This window comes from Aythya ferina (genome assembly GCF_964211825.1).
Source record: "Aythya ferina genome assembly, chromosome: 7".
NCBI lineage: Eukaryota > Metazoa > Chordata > Aves > Anseriformes > Anatidae > Aythya > Aythya ferina.
Window position 1 is genome coordinate 30786039 of NC_140302.1, and position 17261 is coordinate 30803299.

The following is a 17261-nucleotide window of genomic DNA, read 5'->3' on the forward strand; positions in this document are numbered from 1 at the left end:
GGAGGGTACCTTGTGCTGTGTTGACAGGGTTTCCTCCGCCTGGCAGCATGCTCCAGAAGGAGTTGTACTCAGGAAAGTCCCGAGTACAAGCTTTGCTGCAACACCACTCACCATGTGTAAGTCCAGGCCCCAGCACTCTGTCCTTGCTCATGCTGAACAAGGTTGGCTTGCACCCAAAATACAGTGGCAAGTTGTTTAAGGAAAGAAAATGTAATTTTGCATGGCCATTGTCTTACTATGCAGTAACAAAGCTCTGAAAGGCAACGACAGAACCTAGTGCATGAGCTGTGCATGGTTTGTACTGGTATTCATAAAAGAGAAGCTGGAAAAATGGATCTTGCTGAAATGTGATGTGTATGAGGACACAGACCTTCGGTGTCACCCATATTTGTACTGCAGAATCCCAGAGATTCCAGCTAATCCCTCAGTATGACCTTTGAACACTGCAATGACTTTTTATTTTTTATTTTTTTAACACTAAGGTTATGGAACAGAAAGAACAGAAACCAAAAGAGCTACTGTTGTTTGCACAGAGATGAAGTTTATTGTCAGCTTCCCACAGCTGAGCAGGAGGCACTGCCATGTGCAGGTGCTTGGCGGAAAGTCCTTTGAAAAGGCAGGGGTAGGCTTGCAGGTGAAGCAATGTAAGAGCATGTGGTGGTTGTCTGCACAGCCATGAGAAAAGATGATTCACAGGCATAAGGTTTTGGTACTATTGCTTGAAATTTGGAAATGTAATAGTTATTGCCATCAAGGATCAAGGACAGCCACAGATACCAGTTCAACTGTTTTGCAGAGAGGAGGCAGAGGTCATAAATTCAATGAACCGTGCTGGACCTAAAGATTTTTAAATTACTGCATTTGTTACCGGGTATTTCCACCTGATAAAACAGCATTCTTGGTACAAATCGGGACAGAAAGTTTACTTTTCAGTTGGTTTGTGCCTTCAGCTCATTTGAGCCACCTCCAAGGCTGAAATCTGAAATCTGTACTGAAGCGTTCATGCACAAACAGAGCCTTCTGTCCCTCTCTGAGCTCCCCTCATCCCCCCACACTGAGCTGCTTGCTAAAGCACCGCACTCAGCTGCTGCTTGTGCTCGGCAGTCCAGAGGGCTTTGTAAAATGAGAGCGTGGGATAGGAAAGATTAAAGAGCAGAGGGAGTCCCAGGATGAGGCAAAGCACACTGTGGCTCCAGGAGTGCTTGGGGCTGGCTTTAATCTCACGTGGTGCCATCCAGCTGAGCTGCGTGCATCCTGAAGTGAGAAAAACAAGCTCAGTTTGCTGCCTTTTGTAGGCTAAGGGCCAGTATCAGACTGTCAGCCTGTGCTCCTGCACGTTGTTCATCACTACAGCCTTAAATTGTGTGTGGATTACAGCTACATGAGGTGCAGTGCTGGCTGCCGTGATAGCAGCAGGGAGCCTGTCATGGCCAGGGTTTCCTGTGTTTTACTCTTTGGGTAATTAATTAACAGCTAAACTAAATCCCTACAACATGAAACGCTACACAACTGCTCTGAGTATAGAGCTGGGTTGTCCTAGGAAAAATTGATCCAGAATGGCGAAATGGTGGGGAAATGTGGTGGCTGTCCCCGGCCTCAGCAGCTGAGGCAGCAGGCCTCTGGCCCGCCCCTCTCGCTTCTAATGATGGTGGCCCCATTTACCAGTGGTGATATCTTGAGGAGTATGAGGTAGGGTATTGACCTACAGACGCTCTGATAGAAATCAGATTGGTTCTGCTTTCACAGAAATCCAGTGAATCCTGAAATCTGTAGATGGCTGCGGTCGAGCTGTGTGCAGGCCGCAGCTGTGCATTAGCTGGATGTGGTAATGTTCACGCTCTCTTCTCTTGTAGGCAATACTCATGGATCACAACTGCCCCGTTAAAACAAAAATGTACACCCAGAACAACATCCAGGCCTACCCGATAGGTGACGAAGAAGAGGAGTATGAAAGCGATGAGTAACAGTAAAAGCCATATATTATATTTTGGTGTACACAATGCAGTGTTTCATGTGAAACATCTCATCCAGAAATGTTTTAGATGTACTGTAGATTTAATAGTGAAATGGTCAAAAAACCAAAGGTATATTATTCATCTCCCATGGTTATAAAGCAGACTGCTAACTGCCTTATAAGGAGGGAAAAAAGCTTTTATAGAGGATTTGTATAGTGTCTACCTTTCTTTTGTGTATTTAATTTCATTGAATATTACACAGTATATTTTTGATTAAATGTGTAGTGTAAATCTGTATAAACGTGAATTTAAACTATTTGATTTTTCAAGTCAACTCACTGACCTACAATGATTCACATTCTGTTTGGAGTCATTAAGAACGAACCGATCTCTTGAATATAACTTCTCTGATTTATTCTATTGATTAAAACCAACCAAACACAAAACCCTTGCAAAGCTCAAAGAAAACCTATCCAATTTCCCGTCTTTTAAATTGTACCCTTGTAAGTACATCCACACACAGGTGCTGAAGGTTGGAATTAAGAGTGTAGACATTGCTATGAGTTTTTTTTTTTTTATCAATTTTGGATCACGTATTATTAAAATAAAAGGCACGACTACTTTGCGATTTGAAAAATGAGCTGTACCTGACCACTCATGGAATGCTTTGAAAAAATATATATATATTTTGAACAGATGAGTATATTGCTATTAGTACAATGTAATGAAGTTTTTAATCAGCTAAGGAGTTGTGCAAGATGAAGTGCCCAAAGACACAAAGAGTACTTGGTAAACAAGTATGTTTGAATGTATGTAGTTCCTTTCCCTGAAAGGGAATAAGAACCACATCAAGATACTTGTTTATATTTCTATCTTTTGGATCTTATTTTTAATATCTCAATTTTATTTTAGATGCATCCTAAGTGACTGACTAGAAAAAACTGCAGTATCAAAGTATTTAGATTCAGCATGTACTGAAAGTAAGCTAGTAACTTAAGCAGTTCACAAAAATACTTGACATGCATTTGCATACACATTTAGAAATTCAGCATATTTTTTTCCAAAAAAATGAAATAAAAATATCAACTTTCCCAAAGATAATGAAAAATATCCTGTTTGTCACCAATTTCTCTTAACATCTGGGGAGATGGTCTAACAGAGGAACACAGCACTGGATTACCTGGTCTCTGTATGCAATGAGAAAAATATGACTTTGAAAGAAAGCATTTAAAACAATTCACAATGTTCTTATCAACTGTGGTGTATCTTTTTATTTGTAAAATTAAAATCTTTATGTGCCTTCTTTCATGTAATTGCAGATGTTTTATGTACTGCAGCTATAGATACTATGTTTACATATAGTTTTGTAAAGTGTATATACTCTGGTCAGAAAATATGAAAAAATAGTGGATCAAACTTCAAATAATGCTTTGTCAAAAATTATGCATTCAGACCACATTAAAATAAAGGTATCTAAAATAATTTCATGATCTATTGTAATAAAAGAAAAAAAAAATTAACCTCTTCCCCCTCATAATTTGCTCTATACATTGTGATCTGTATACTATAAAAAAAAAATCCAGCTCCTGGGAAAGCACTCCTTGTTTCTAGTCCCTTTGTTGTGTTAGAGGACAAACATTTTCACTCTAGGTCACAAATACGTGTAACTTCTTTACACAACCACAATAGCTTCCAAATGCTGCCTATTGCGTGACGGCTGATCTGAGCTGTAACTTCTGTGAAATAGGTAAGGACAAACTGTGCATTACCAGGATACACACACTTGGAGAGCCTGCCAGAAGAGTGTTCAAGAGGGAATATTCTGAGAAAACATCCGAAGACGCTTGAATGATATGAAAGGCCAAGCAATACGGTCCGTGGCTGAGTTGAAAATCCACTTAGAGGTTTTATACCAGTGTATTTTCTACTGCGTTCTTGTGAATGTGTAACAGAGGGAGAACCTTTCTTCAAAGCTGAGAAGTGGTTGAAGAGAGGCATTAACAGAGCATAAACCAAGAATCTGCAGCTTGCCAAGTATTTCACTGCCACTAAATAACACTTGTGCATGTCAATGAATATTTACATTAGGCTCTCATTTTGCTGTCATAGAGCATTTGGATACCCAAAATTTTGCCCTAAGAAATGGTATTTTAGTTCACAGAACATCAAATTGCTAACCCAACTAAAGATGTTGGAATTCAGAGTAAGCACAGGGCAAGGTCAGTTATTCTCCAGCTGGTTATCTAATGGATCACTTAAATTCACAAACATTGAAACTTAATGAAAAACATAGCAGTTACATACCAAAAAGAGCATAGACTGGCTTACTTCATGTATTGGATTGGTACTTCTGAACAAATCAAAGCTAAGAACACCTCACATTTATCTGCAGCAGCAGGTGAGGATGAGGAGCCCCAGGGATGGATGAACTGATTGAATTCCTGTGCTGCAAACAGGGCTGGGGCAGTGCTTTGCTCTGTATCTGTCCCTGCACATGAAGACAAAACGTCAGGGCCATGTGTGGGGCTGTCTGTGCTCTTTTTACCCCACACAGACATTGAACAGTCATTCTACCTTTGGGATTTTCTGCAGCATGGAGAAATAAGTGGATTTTATCAGATAGTAATCGAGTAGTAATCTAAGCAGCACAGAATACTTTCTGTCCTGGAATAATTTGGGTTCTCCCATGTTTTCTCCCATGTTCTGTGTATTTTTTCCTCCCACTACTCAGTCCTCAGTCCTACCTTGAAGGTGTAAACTTCCACACGTGATTTATTTCAAATTTCAGGAAAAAGAAATAAAGGATGAAAAACTGATTAAACAAAAAATGAGCAAGTGAACAGCAGAGACCTCTTTAGTTATCCATTAGCATTTTCTGAGGGAAGGAATTTTTTCTTCCTTGCAGAAAAAATTCTGCAAGTCATTTTTTGGATAACCTCCTCATCTCATTTCCCCACACACAGCAACTCCACTGATAGTTCATAGTGCTGATAACTGAACATTATTTGTATAGAGGTTAGAGGTCTCAAAAAATATATATTTGGCATTTTTTAATGCTAACTACACAATGAATCAACTGCAATCACCATTTTGAATTTATGATTATTATTAAATTGTGTAGAACAAAAACAAACATATTCAAATACAAAGAATGCATGAAAGTTCAATTAATCTGGCACTCAGTAATTTTATTTAATGCAAAATGTGTCTTCTTCTCCCAAAGATATTTTCAAGTAGTGGCTTTAGATGACACACTGGTGTGATACAAATGGTTAAAAAATACTGAGACAATGCAAAGAAGATGATAATTTAGCAAAACTATTTTATTAAAGCTTGTTCTCATGATAAAATAATAGCCAACAAAATCATATTAGGCAGAGTTTCTGCAAGTGTGTGTAGCTGCCACCTATTCAGATATCATTAAGTCAAGATATTCTTGTTTTCTGTGGTATTCTTTATTTTCAGCTATGTACAATCAAGCATGAAGCAAGGGTTACATCAGGAATGTATTACACTCTTCCCCTCAAGATTCACCATGTATTGTAATTAATGCCAGATAGGAATTTATTTTCCTTCTTATCACTAAAATACAACTATTTTGCCCTTTTCCCATTCAGTATATTTAAAAATATTGCACTACGTTTAATTTATCTCTTACAATCATCATTAGCAGTACTATACAAGGAAAACTATATCCAGCTTTTCTTACCCACTGTATTACACAAGTAAATTTGAAACCTCGAATGCATTTTTGAAATCGGTATTTGCATTGTTTTCACAGCTCCTTCATGTGTACCAGGGTTTAAATGATGTACTTGGATATATTTGAAAATTTGTATAGTAGTCCATAAGAGCAAACACTGATGGAGATTTAATGCAGATCGCCACCAATGGTAAGCCACTGAGAAAATGGAGTGGGAAAGTCTTAATACGCATCTCAAGCAGGTATAGGTTAAATAACTTTTAGTTGATAAGGGAAGCTAATTTTGTGCGATTATTTGCTGAAGCTTAATTTCAGAAGTGTGATACATGCCTATTTTAGCATGGATAGTGTTTTCCATACATCAGCTAAATAATTATCAACTGCCCAGAACTCACAAAAAGTGCAAGTAGTTGCATGAGTGGAAGTAATTTTTTTCATTTAGAAGTACAAGTATGCTTTTCCATCTGTGAAAACCGTTGCTTCTTAATTTTGCCCACCACGAAATAAACTGAGAAGCAAATTTAATGGAGAGCTACAATACAAACTGCCTGAAAATTTAAATTATTTATTTCACCATCTTAGATTCAACTCCATTTCCACAAAGGCATCTTCCTACTATCAGTGATACCAGTGATAATGACCCTAATGCAGTACCTAAAATAAAGATGATATTTTATATGGCATTTCTATACAGAGAGTGAAACTTAAAGTTATGTTTACAAGAAATAAATAAGAACAATGGCCGTAGCCAGATAATGCTAAGATCTGCAATTTACACAATGCACAAGACCAGATAGTTCTTTTCAAAAGCTGCTGGCTGTAATTCTTCCTCTTGACTACTGGACTCACTTATTTTGACTCAAAAAGAAAACATGTTATATACACTATACGACATTTTTTCTGAAAAAGGTGATCGTCTGTTCAGACTGCCTCTTCTGTCTGAGAAGCTGAATGCAATTTGCCTCTGTGGTTACTCAAAAACGCTGAGAGACAATGTTTAGGTGTGTTGTCAACTCTTACTTTGTACCTTAAGCTTTCTGAAATGATAAAATCTGCAGCAGAATATTAAAACTTTTGAAATTACTTAAACTGTCATTACACGCTTTTTCATAGAATGCGATGAAACCTCCAACTCTTGTGAAGACCATTTTTTCCTTTATCAGCTTATCAGATAATACAGCAATACTTAAAGACAATTTTGTTCCAGAAGGCAACCAGCTTCTTTTATCTCCAAAATACTCTCAGTTCAATTATTACCAGTGTGTACTTCAATATCTAATATAATTCCATCAGGCTACAGTATTCCAAAGTTGTAAGGAGGCTTTTTCTAGCATGGCATTGTTACGAACTATGCTAACAACTATGAACAGTTTTTGCATTTAACAAAAGGATGGAAAACAAATGACCTGATATTCAATAACTTTACTGAGTATTATTAACAGACACAAAAAGATGTTTTGTTTGCTGTCATGATATGTTTGGCAAAGAGATAACACAACTACCTAGGAGACATACAGTAACCGTGATCAAAGTTTTGAAGCCTGGTCCCTCAGTGATTTCTGTGTCAGTCATCAGCTTAGGCATGCAACGAGCTTATTTTTTTCATCATATGATGGAAACTAAACATTTCAAGAATCCTGACAGTTTCCTGTTGAGAACATTAGCTCAAAAGAAACGAAAGGGGAGCAGGAAGGGGAACAAGTAATATATTAGGGATACCACACACATTAATGTGAAATGGTAAGGTTACATAATTAGAAAAAAATAAAAATAAGTTATTAAAAATAAATTTCCAATATAAACCCCAAAATGTAGCTTTAACCAGCCAGTTTAACAAAATGTCGGTGCTATAGCTGGAGAACCATTATCAGCTGTACTCTTACACAGGCAAATAACTGTGGAGAAGCAGGTGTCTTATACCAGTGTTTTAATTTGATTTGTGTGTTTGTAATTAAGTGCAAAGTATTTCTTTAGTCCAGTCCTTCAAAGGCTAAACGTTTAAGTATCAGTCTACTGATTGAGGTGGTTCTTCTGCTTCTTCTGATACGATGTTGAATGTTGGAGCCTCTGTCAGACTGACATCTTCGTTATCCACTTCTTCTGCTATACTGGCTTCCTCTGAATCTTTAGTCACTTTTCTGGACTGCCGGTCCGACGACATGCTCTCCAAAGACTCTATATCCTCAATGCCTGCTCTGTAGTGGATCATGAGCAGCGTAAGGGCTTGCAGTCTTTCTCCTGATTTAGCCAGCGCAGCAGCAATCAATGCTTTTTTCCTTGTATCATTTGCATCTTTTTCTTCTTTAACAAGTGAATTATTATTTTCCAGCTCCTGGTCTATTTCATTCTGCAACTTATCCAACATAAATTCTAGTTTCTGAAAACGCTCCTCTGTGGGTAAACTTCTGTAGAGATCACGTCCGATTTCTTTAACTGCAATGAAGACACTGTCATCTAGACCACCCTCCTTTCTGACCAGCTTTATCCCAGTACCTGATGCACGTTTTGAAGGACTACTTGGACCACTAATTTCGGTATCACTACTTTCGTTATCAGAAGTGTTTGGTGTGTGCTTTGGCGACGGCTCTACAGCCTCTGTTCCTTGCTCTGAAAGGCGAGCAGCTTTGGGGACTTGACGAAGGTTTAACAAACGGGTACTTGTGTTGATGATATGTCTGGTCAAACCTGTTGTTCTGTTAACAGATTTAGATTCTGAATCAACACGAGAGGACGCGGCTTGTGAAGCTTCCTGTCCTTCTGTTTTACAAGCTCCTGCAGTTCGATCAAGTCGCTTTTCAGCTCCTACACAAAAGGGAGTCTCAGTCAGACATTTTTCTTGACATTTTTTATGGCAAACGTAAGCACAGAGCATGCACTGTGAAGCTGCTTTAGTCCATACTTTCTTTTTGCAGTAATCACACCACGTTGGATTCTGAAACTGAGTATCTTGAAAGTTATGCTTGTTCTCATTAACAACAATTTGTCCCAAATAAGGATCCTCTTTCGGAAGTACAGGAACTTCTTCTTCAAAATGACATTCCTTTTCTTTCTCCACCAGAAAGTTTGAATCATCTACTTCACCTTCTTTTAAATATTTGAAGTGTAATGTTAAATCACCATAACAAAATTTTTCATTGAATCCCTTATGGGTTGTCAAATTCCTCAATGCTGTTCTAGTGACCGCTGCTTTAGGTGCAGGAGCATCCAATTTAAATGTTCTAACATATTCCATTGATGACGTAGCTATACAATCTAAAGCAATTTCTTCAAGTTTTATGCTTGCATAGCCTAAACAGATAAAACCACCGGCTTTGAAAGGGTCCCTGCACCACAGTGCAACATTAAGGTACTTATGGTATTCTTCTACTTCAAATACACAGCAGGATGTTCTTGTCTTTGGCCATCGGCCTTGCCGGATTCGATACGGAATTTCTGGTGACTCCCAAGTCTGATGATCATCTCCACTATCTTTGTTACTACGTGCATTTTCTGAAATTCCATCTTTTGATGGATCTTGTTTTGGTACCGTTGCTACTTTTGATACCGTTGGGTCTTCTGTTTGATCATTATTCTTTACTACTTTCTCTGTACATTTATCTCCATTACTGGCAGGTGGAGGTGGCCTCTCTGGTTTTTCAGAAGATAAACCTCCAGTTTCTAACTGATTTTGAGTTTCACTAGTAGGCAAATTAGGCTTACTTTGTGGCCTAGGTGGTACAGGAGGCTTAGTACTGGATCCTTGTGATTGTTTACCTGATTGTTGTGATGTATCTGAACTCTCAGCTGTTTTGGGTGTTGCCACTTTAGTTCCATCTTTTTGCTGAGTTTTTGATGTTGCCTGATAACTTCCTAAATGCAGTTTTCGATTCAGAATCGGAGATATAGTTCCAAGAGGTTTAGAAGCAAGTATTACTACTGAACGTTTTGGACTTGGAGTAGTTGGCATATCTTCTTTTTGTTCAGGTGATTCGCATGCTAAGTCCTCGAATTCTGAATCAAAGTCTCTGTTATCAACATCAGCTGATAAGCTAGCTGGGTCATCATCTTGCTGTGTCAAGAAAGCAGAGTCTTCCAACTGTCCAAATCCATCCTGTAGTGCTGAACCATGCTGATTATACCCAACAGGCCTTTCATAAAAGACTAAAACTCTGTCCCCAGCCTGTCTAATAAGCTTCAACACTTGGACAGTTGATGTGATTTTAACACCTATAAAAAAGATAAAAATGTCAGATTTGAAAATATGTTAATAATCTAAACGACCAAAAATAGTCAACACATACATTGAGATCTTTAGCCATGAGCAATAGTATTATTACCACTAACAGAGGAAGTCAAGCAATTATGACAGAAGAGCTGGACTGAAATCCTTCCATTTTACTCATACAAATATATTACCTCAGGAGCTGGTAATGATGCTAACAGACAAAGTCCAGTTTTCTGTTTGTTATTAACACTTTGAAGAGTAATGTTGATTTACATGCTAACTTTTGCTTACTTTATAGTTGGATTTTTCAGATGTAAGCATTAACAAAGGTCTCAAAAGCGATGGGTATCTTAAAATGTGGCTATAATTAAAGCAGAGTTAGGCCAATAAAGCTGAGGGGTCTGCTATGTTTGCAAAATACAGGCACAATGCTACATTCTCAGTGTGGCTGAACGGTGAAAATAAATTGAACCATCTTCATCATCACAGACTTTTGGACCCCTTTGGCAGTATCTCCAGCCTACACTAAGAGTTAGATTTAACAAGTTAGGTGCAAGCTAAAGCATCTCGGTAAGCTCGCAGTTCAAATGAAGAAGGTCATATAAAAGTGACTTTTCCCTTTTTCTTAGGTAACCAATTACATGTCCAAAGCAACTTGAAATCCTTTTAAGCCATTGGATCTTAACTCCATGCTAGCACAGTCACATTAAGTAGTCCTTGTATACCAAAATGTGTAAAGTTCTATTTTCACAGTATTTTTATCATACTAACTCTTCTATAGTATGTTAATGACTTAGCAAAACCAAATTTAGAATAAAATTTTAAATCCTGGTTGTACAGTTAATGTTTGGAGAAGTGTGTGTTTGTAAATAGACATGTACCACACACATGGATACCACAAGCAGGGATAACAGGGATGCTATATACACTCCTCCTAAATTTGCAACTCTTGCTGAATTCTATTCTCTACTAATGACATTATGGAGATGATCTCTCTACAACTATATTTACAATATAACCTTACAAAAATGTTATTACCATTTCCCCCTAGTGATTTTAGTTTGCATTCAGTTTTATCAGTGCTACCTACACTTGCTTCTAAGACACATATTAATATACAATGGTATTCCCACTTTTTTGTCTTTATAAGCCTACATCAAACCATTTATTAATTCTCATAAATGCTGGCCCCACAAAAAAAAAACAAAACAAAACATCAACAGTTGTTTGTTTTTGCCTCAATGCAGCACTTAACTCTCTCATTTACAACTTAGCCAAAGTCTTTCATTGTGAGAACTTCAGAGTAGATAAACTACATATCAAAGCTGATGAAGTTTGGTACCAAAAGTATAGCTACTGTTGAATAGTCAACAGATCATCTTGGGTCATTTTGTTATTTCAATTACTTTGGTAATCAAAAGGCATTTATACCATTTGTTCCATGCTCTATTTAGTATATTTAGATTCAATTAAGAGAATGCAGGTCTATGATGCAAACAAAATGTTACTGTTTTCTCTGTAAGCCAAGCACATTTTATAACATTGCTAGCAAAAAACAAGGAAGGAACCTTATAGCATCACTATTTGAATGGTCAAAATGTATTTACATTCAAATGTTTATTCACCTTTATGTTGGCAAAGAGTAAATAAACCTAGCAAAGAATAAATATACAAGAAAACTGATCAAGTGAACGACAACCTTAAGTGGTCATAAATATACAAATGAATTTATTACAAGAGCCAGGCATATGCGTAACTGTTGAGAACAGCAGTCTAATTGAACTCTATGCAGAAACGTCCTTCCTGATTACAAGACATGATTTTGAAAGCTGACATATTACTCACTGCCAATTGCTAGAAGTCTGTCTCCCCTCTGTAGATCAGCAGCTGCTGCAGGTGAATTTGGTGTAACCGTTTCAATAACAACATGTCCTGCATCTTCTTCCTTGGACTGCACAAGGCGCAGTGTGAGTCCAACACTTTGCAGATTCCCTTTCACCAGCTCTGCCTAGAGAGAAGGAAATAAAAAGTTAGAGCATACTGATTAAGCTGACTGTAAGGATTTACGGCTACTAATGCTCTTGTTTTACTAAAATTATACACCTGGTATTATGAAAAAAGCATTAGGACATCCACTGAATTCACTGAGCACGTTATCACATACTGGATTCACTATCTGTCAACATAGTTTATACCTTTGGAGAAACATGGAACCAGTTCTGAAGAGCCCCAAACTAGAAAGCAGTAAAGGAATTGTCAGCAAAATACACATACTGCATGTACATCTGTTTCTTTTTTTACATAAAGAGTTAACCGGTGCAAACACAAATTGCCAAGAATGGCAATACATGGCTCATCTTTGCAAGACACAGCCTCACGATCCACTGTATTGCGAAGAAGGTTTGTTAAAAGGAGTGCTGAACCATCGATCCAGATTTCAGTTTTAATATCCCACAGCTACGTTACAAAACCTGTTACTATCAGAATCTCTTCAGTAGACTATACAACAAGTATTTGGAGTGAAAAACCTTGTAGCCTTACACGTTACAACAACATAGGACAAATCTATGTGGCATTATTCACATTTATTAAGACAGAGTAAAACACTTAATAGCCTAAGAAGTTTCTTGTAAGACCAGGAACCATGTCCTCACGTTTACCTTCCTTAACAGGATAAATACAAGATAAATTTTAGTTGTAATCTCAAGTATTTTGTTTTTAAAATAACGTCTGAGGTACAATTTCCATAGCAGAGTCTCACCCTGTCCACTCATTCACAGATTTCTAAGTCATAAGAGATACCAATTAAAGAATACATCAAGGTAGTGACCATTTATTCATATATCTCAATGTCTAAGATCTTTGGTATTTTTTTCTTAAAGGACATTTCTTCTGGATTGTTTCAAATGACTGCTATCATTCTGCTGAAGCATATTCTGTCTGTTTGACAGAGAAACTCACAGGCTATGTCTCAGCTCCATGGAGAGAAATTTAATTTGCTTTTTCATTCCCAAGAACAGAGAGACAGATACTGTTTGTAGAAAACCTCCATAGGAAATTTTCTATTTGGCTTCAATTTACTGAGCTTAAGTAGACAGTGCGCTCCTCCATCCTTCTGCATTTACTTTGCTGCTGTTCCACTGTCTGTGTTTGAACTGTCTGGAGATGATCCTCCTCTTCTGCGGATGTGTTCGTTTGCTTAGTTTGGTACAATGGCTTCTCATAGGTGAAAGGAATTACTTAACTTCAACACGCAGCTCTCTCTTTGACCATACAGCGCTCATTCCTTTGCTATAATCCTAACATCAGCACTTTTTAATATATTTTTTTTTTGTTGTCGATCACTTCTTTACAAAGTGAAAATGCTATCCTAATTAACAGTACGCTTAAGAATTGAGTTTAAAGCAGCAGACTTGCATTAACTTTCTAAGCTGTACCACTTATTTTCTACGTTTCCCAGAGTCACTTAAAGATATTTTCTCTCAAACTGTTCAACTATTGTGAGTGCCCAGTAAAGTATGCAAGAACAACAAGATCTAAAATAAGCTTAATTGCAGTTCCAAGAGTCAAGGTTCTTCTACAACGCAAACAAATATATTCCTTACAGAAACAACCTGCTCTTTTTTCTTGTTTCAGGTCATTCCCATCTAAAAGAAACTCAGATATACAACACATCACTACACTGCTACAAAGCTTTTAAGATTTAAAAAAAAACAAACAAAAAACAGAAAGATTATTAGAAATACATATGGAAGAAAAGAGAAACGTCTTAAATAAAAGTCTTCAATTACTATTACTACAAGTGCTAATTTGATACTGTTAAGCACTTTTTACTCCACTTTTCACGAGACCACTGAAGTACAAAGCTATTTAGTGAGAGTTTTAAGAAAGAATTTTAGGAAAGAAATGGATCTGTAGACAGAGTAGTAGAGAAAAAAGTAGGATAATTCTCCCCTTAATACTAAGTTATTTTTGTAATTTAATTATGCTTCTTTATGTATACATCTGTTTTGATGGTATATAGCTTATCCCGAAACCTTATGAGTTAGTAAGACATGACATTTTCAAGTCAAAAGAAAGAGACCCTGTTAGTTTGGCATCCCTGCAGAAGAAATGTTGCTCTAAGTTTAATGTTATGGTGGCCAACAAGCAAACACAAACAGGAGGTACTGCATGAAAATTTACTTTCCTTTCCAGTTGGTCGTCCAGATTTGCTCCTTCCAGAGCAAATTTGTCCTTCCCAGAGTAACACAAAGAAGCAATGACAGCCTTTCTGAAGGCCTGTTCTTCAGAAAGTAACAAGCCCTGGTTGAGAAGGAAACTCACACGGAAAACACAAGCTGGTCCCGCAATGCCCAGCACCTGAAACAAGGCAGCAGTGACCTCTGACAAATCACGGCAAGCTGCACGATGAGCGAAATATGAGGGAAAAGGGTGCAATTGGATGGCAAAAGGGGAAAAGTTACCAAAACAACATTTGTCAGTATAGACCCTGATCCTCTTAAGCTTCCTTTGAATCCAAGGACTCTAGACAGCAGCATGGCTTAGCAATGGAGACATTCCCTACTGCAAGAAAGGAGAAACCTCAGAGGTGATTTCCAGCATTTCACCCTTCCCTCCTCCCCCAGGGCCAGACCACATAAAAGGAACTTGGGACAGCTGGGACCAAAGGCATTTAGGTATCTCCGCACATTTGGCTTCCATGCAGGGACACGGCGCACGAATCACCCGTGGCGAGGAGCCCTGCAGCATTACACTGGTGTCTGACAGAAAGCTGTTTTGGGAAAGAGAGGGCCTTTGAACGTAACAAGCAAAGTTCATCTCAACGTTTTATTAACTTTGGCACAGCCACAAGCTTTCTCACAGAGTAAACTGGTTTTATTTATCAACCCAAACCAGATGAGTAGCTTTCTCTTTTTCTGGTATCTCCAGCTAGCCGCAGCACGGCTGAATGCCGTTTCAAGCTTTTTGCCCCAACCAGTAATGTCACAAAAGCCCCCAACAGCATCTTTGTGCATCCAGCACGGCTACCTTCTGCCTTTCTGACCCTCCCTCAAGCAGAGCGTACGTTCCGTGAAGAGCCCAAGATCGCCTGGAACCTGAAGCATCAGGAGGAGGAAAGGAGGTAAATGATGGAGGGGTCAGGAGAGAATTGCTGCTAACGAAAGGACAACTGTTATCAAGGACATTGGGTGCAAGGGAGAAAAATTAGCAGATATGCTTCGGAGAAGCAGGCGCTTTAACCAATTAACTACATCATATTAAAATCCAATTATTTTGATTTAATAGCTCTGTTTTACTAGTTCCTGCAAGCCTCCCACGACAGTAATTTCACTAAGTTTCAAGATAAAGCAGATAATACATTTGTTAGTAAAAGACAGAGAGTAATTTATATTGAAAGAGCTAGAGCTCAACTGTCATAGAATTTGGAAAACTTAAATTTCTTTTTAATTATTATTATTATTATATTTTTTTTAAGTATGCACCCCCAGGCTATCTGTGATGAAATTAAGATGCTACAGAACAATAATGACTAACTTGGGGCCAAGGGGGAGGAAGTAATTTCCTTAGGGTTTTATTATTCAGGTTAAAAAAAAAAAAAAAAAAAAGACAAGATTTCCATTCACTTTAAAATTAATAAAACATTTTGATGCATGGCTGTGAGTGCCAGACTTTCACAGAAAGAAGTATATAAGCATTGATCTCCCAATAAAGGCTTTAGTTCATTTATATGCACCAGTGCATGAGCCACTGTGGAGCACAGCTCCTCCAATACTTTCCGTTCAATAGTGGAAGTATGCTGTGGAAATACAATGTGGGAGAAAATCATGTTGTGTCTCACAGCCTTACCCTACCTCAGTCTCTTCATTCTGAAAGCCTAGCAGATGTTGGATGTCAGTGAAAATTAATTTCTTCAACCTGTTTTAAGCATACTGATACCGAACTTCACAGCTACACAGTAAGGAGTCAGAAGTTTATAGCTTGCTAGTGCCATTTAATTGACTGAACTATCAACATTTAGATTAATGTTGATATAGGATGAAAACTTAATCTCCAAATGCTTCATTAATTTATCAGTGTGAAATAATTTGCAAATGTGAAGGAATTATAAACATCTCTCTCATAGGCAACTGCCTACAGACTTACAGACACAAGTGTGATGCCATCTCATTCATTATTTGCTTCTAAAACTGTACCTATGAATTTATTTTTAAATACAGAGGTAAGAATACCATCAATATATTATTGTTATGGGACTACAGTAAGTTAACATTAGATGTAACACTTCCAAGTTAACATTACATATAACACTTCCATTCAGAATTTCTAAGGTGCCATTAAAGAATGTCCTTCACAATGAGAATTCTTTCAAATAAACGCCAAGAAAAGCTCAATCACCTAAGCACGCGCAAGAAATCTTATTTCACTAATTTACATCAAATAAAAACCAAGACTTTTACAAATACTTTTTATTGACTATCAGTGGTATATAACATGCTATGTAAGTCAAACTGACATATTTTCTGTGCTGTATTGTAGATAAAAAACTTAATTTTTTTCCAACCCATTTGAGTGACTACAGCGGATCTCGTGTATTCGTGGAAGAATGGTCTAACGTTTTGGAGAAAAAGTAGAGATTAAATGCCTATGAATGTGCCTGTGAACTATTACATTCTCCCAGACAACCCTGCACATTGAGAGGAAAGGAAGGAATATTTCATGTCAAAAAATAACATTAAAGAACAAAAACTAGGAAGCAGTTACTTCTATTCAGAAGACTCAGATACTTATATTATTAAAAAAAGGTTTTTGGCATATAATCTTTAAAATATGGACTTTAACATTCTTGCTTTTTCAACACTATTATTGAATGCAGTCATTATATATGACCTACACAGTGAATTGATTGCTAGTTTATTTATATGGGCTAGATGAGACAGCAAAAGGAAGCAAGGATCATCAATCTCTTGAGACACTCCTCAGAAACACCAGACTCAAAAAAGAAGAAAAAAAGAAAAAAAAAATCTGAATGTTCTGAGAGGATTTCAATCTAACCACAAATTGTCTGATGTAGCCCTTGACCAAGGAATCCATGATGATGGATGACAGAGACCAAGATGAATTAGCCCACTCTGACTTTGACATTAAGGCTGTGTTTAGATTTAGTACAGGGAAGTCGGTACTGGCCTCAGGTGTATCGATATCACAGTGCTGTACAGAAGTGGGCACCTACCTTCAATAGCTTTGACAGTGCGCATCTAAGGCTTTTACTGTTTTCCTCTGCTTATCTCCTCTTGACCGTTTCAAATTTCCTTAAGAATAACACAGAATTTTCTCCAAACTGCCAAGAGGAGTATCGGTGAAAAAAAAAAAACAAAACAGTTACAAACTACCTGCC

The 17261-nt window shown here is 37.6% G+C and overlaps 2 protein-coding genes across 2 annotated transcripts in view; one reads left to right on the forward strand and one right to left on the reverse strand.

Moving 5' to 3' along the window:
* Positions 1-6554, forward strand: part of SLC18A2 (solute carrier family 18 member A2) — a 28140-nt gene extending 21586 nt beyond the window's left edge. Inside the window, exon 15 of the mRNA XM_084526460.1 lies at positions 1854-6554. Coding sequence (XP_084382586.1) covers positions 1854-1964 — 111 coding nt within the window. The 3' untranslated portion in view covers positions 1965-6554. The remainder of the gene's footprint in view (positions 1-1853) is intronic.
* The window catches only part of PDZD8 (PDZ domain containing 8), a 57084-nt gene continuing 45080 nt past the window's right edge, over positions 5258-17261 (reverse strand). Inside the window, exons 4-5 of the mRNA XM_084526459.1 lie at positions 11708-11870; positions 5258-9864 (exon numbers count right to left, since the gene is read on the reverse strand). Coding sequence (XP_084382585.1) covers positions 7664-9864; positions 11708-11870 — 2364 coding nt within the window. The 3' untranslated portion in view covers positions 5258-7663. The remainder of the gene's footprint in view (positions 9865-11707; positions 11871-17261) is intronic.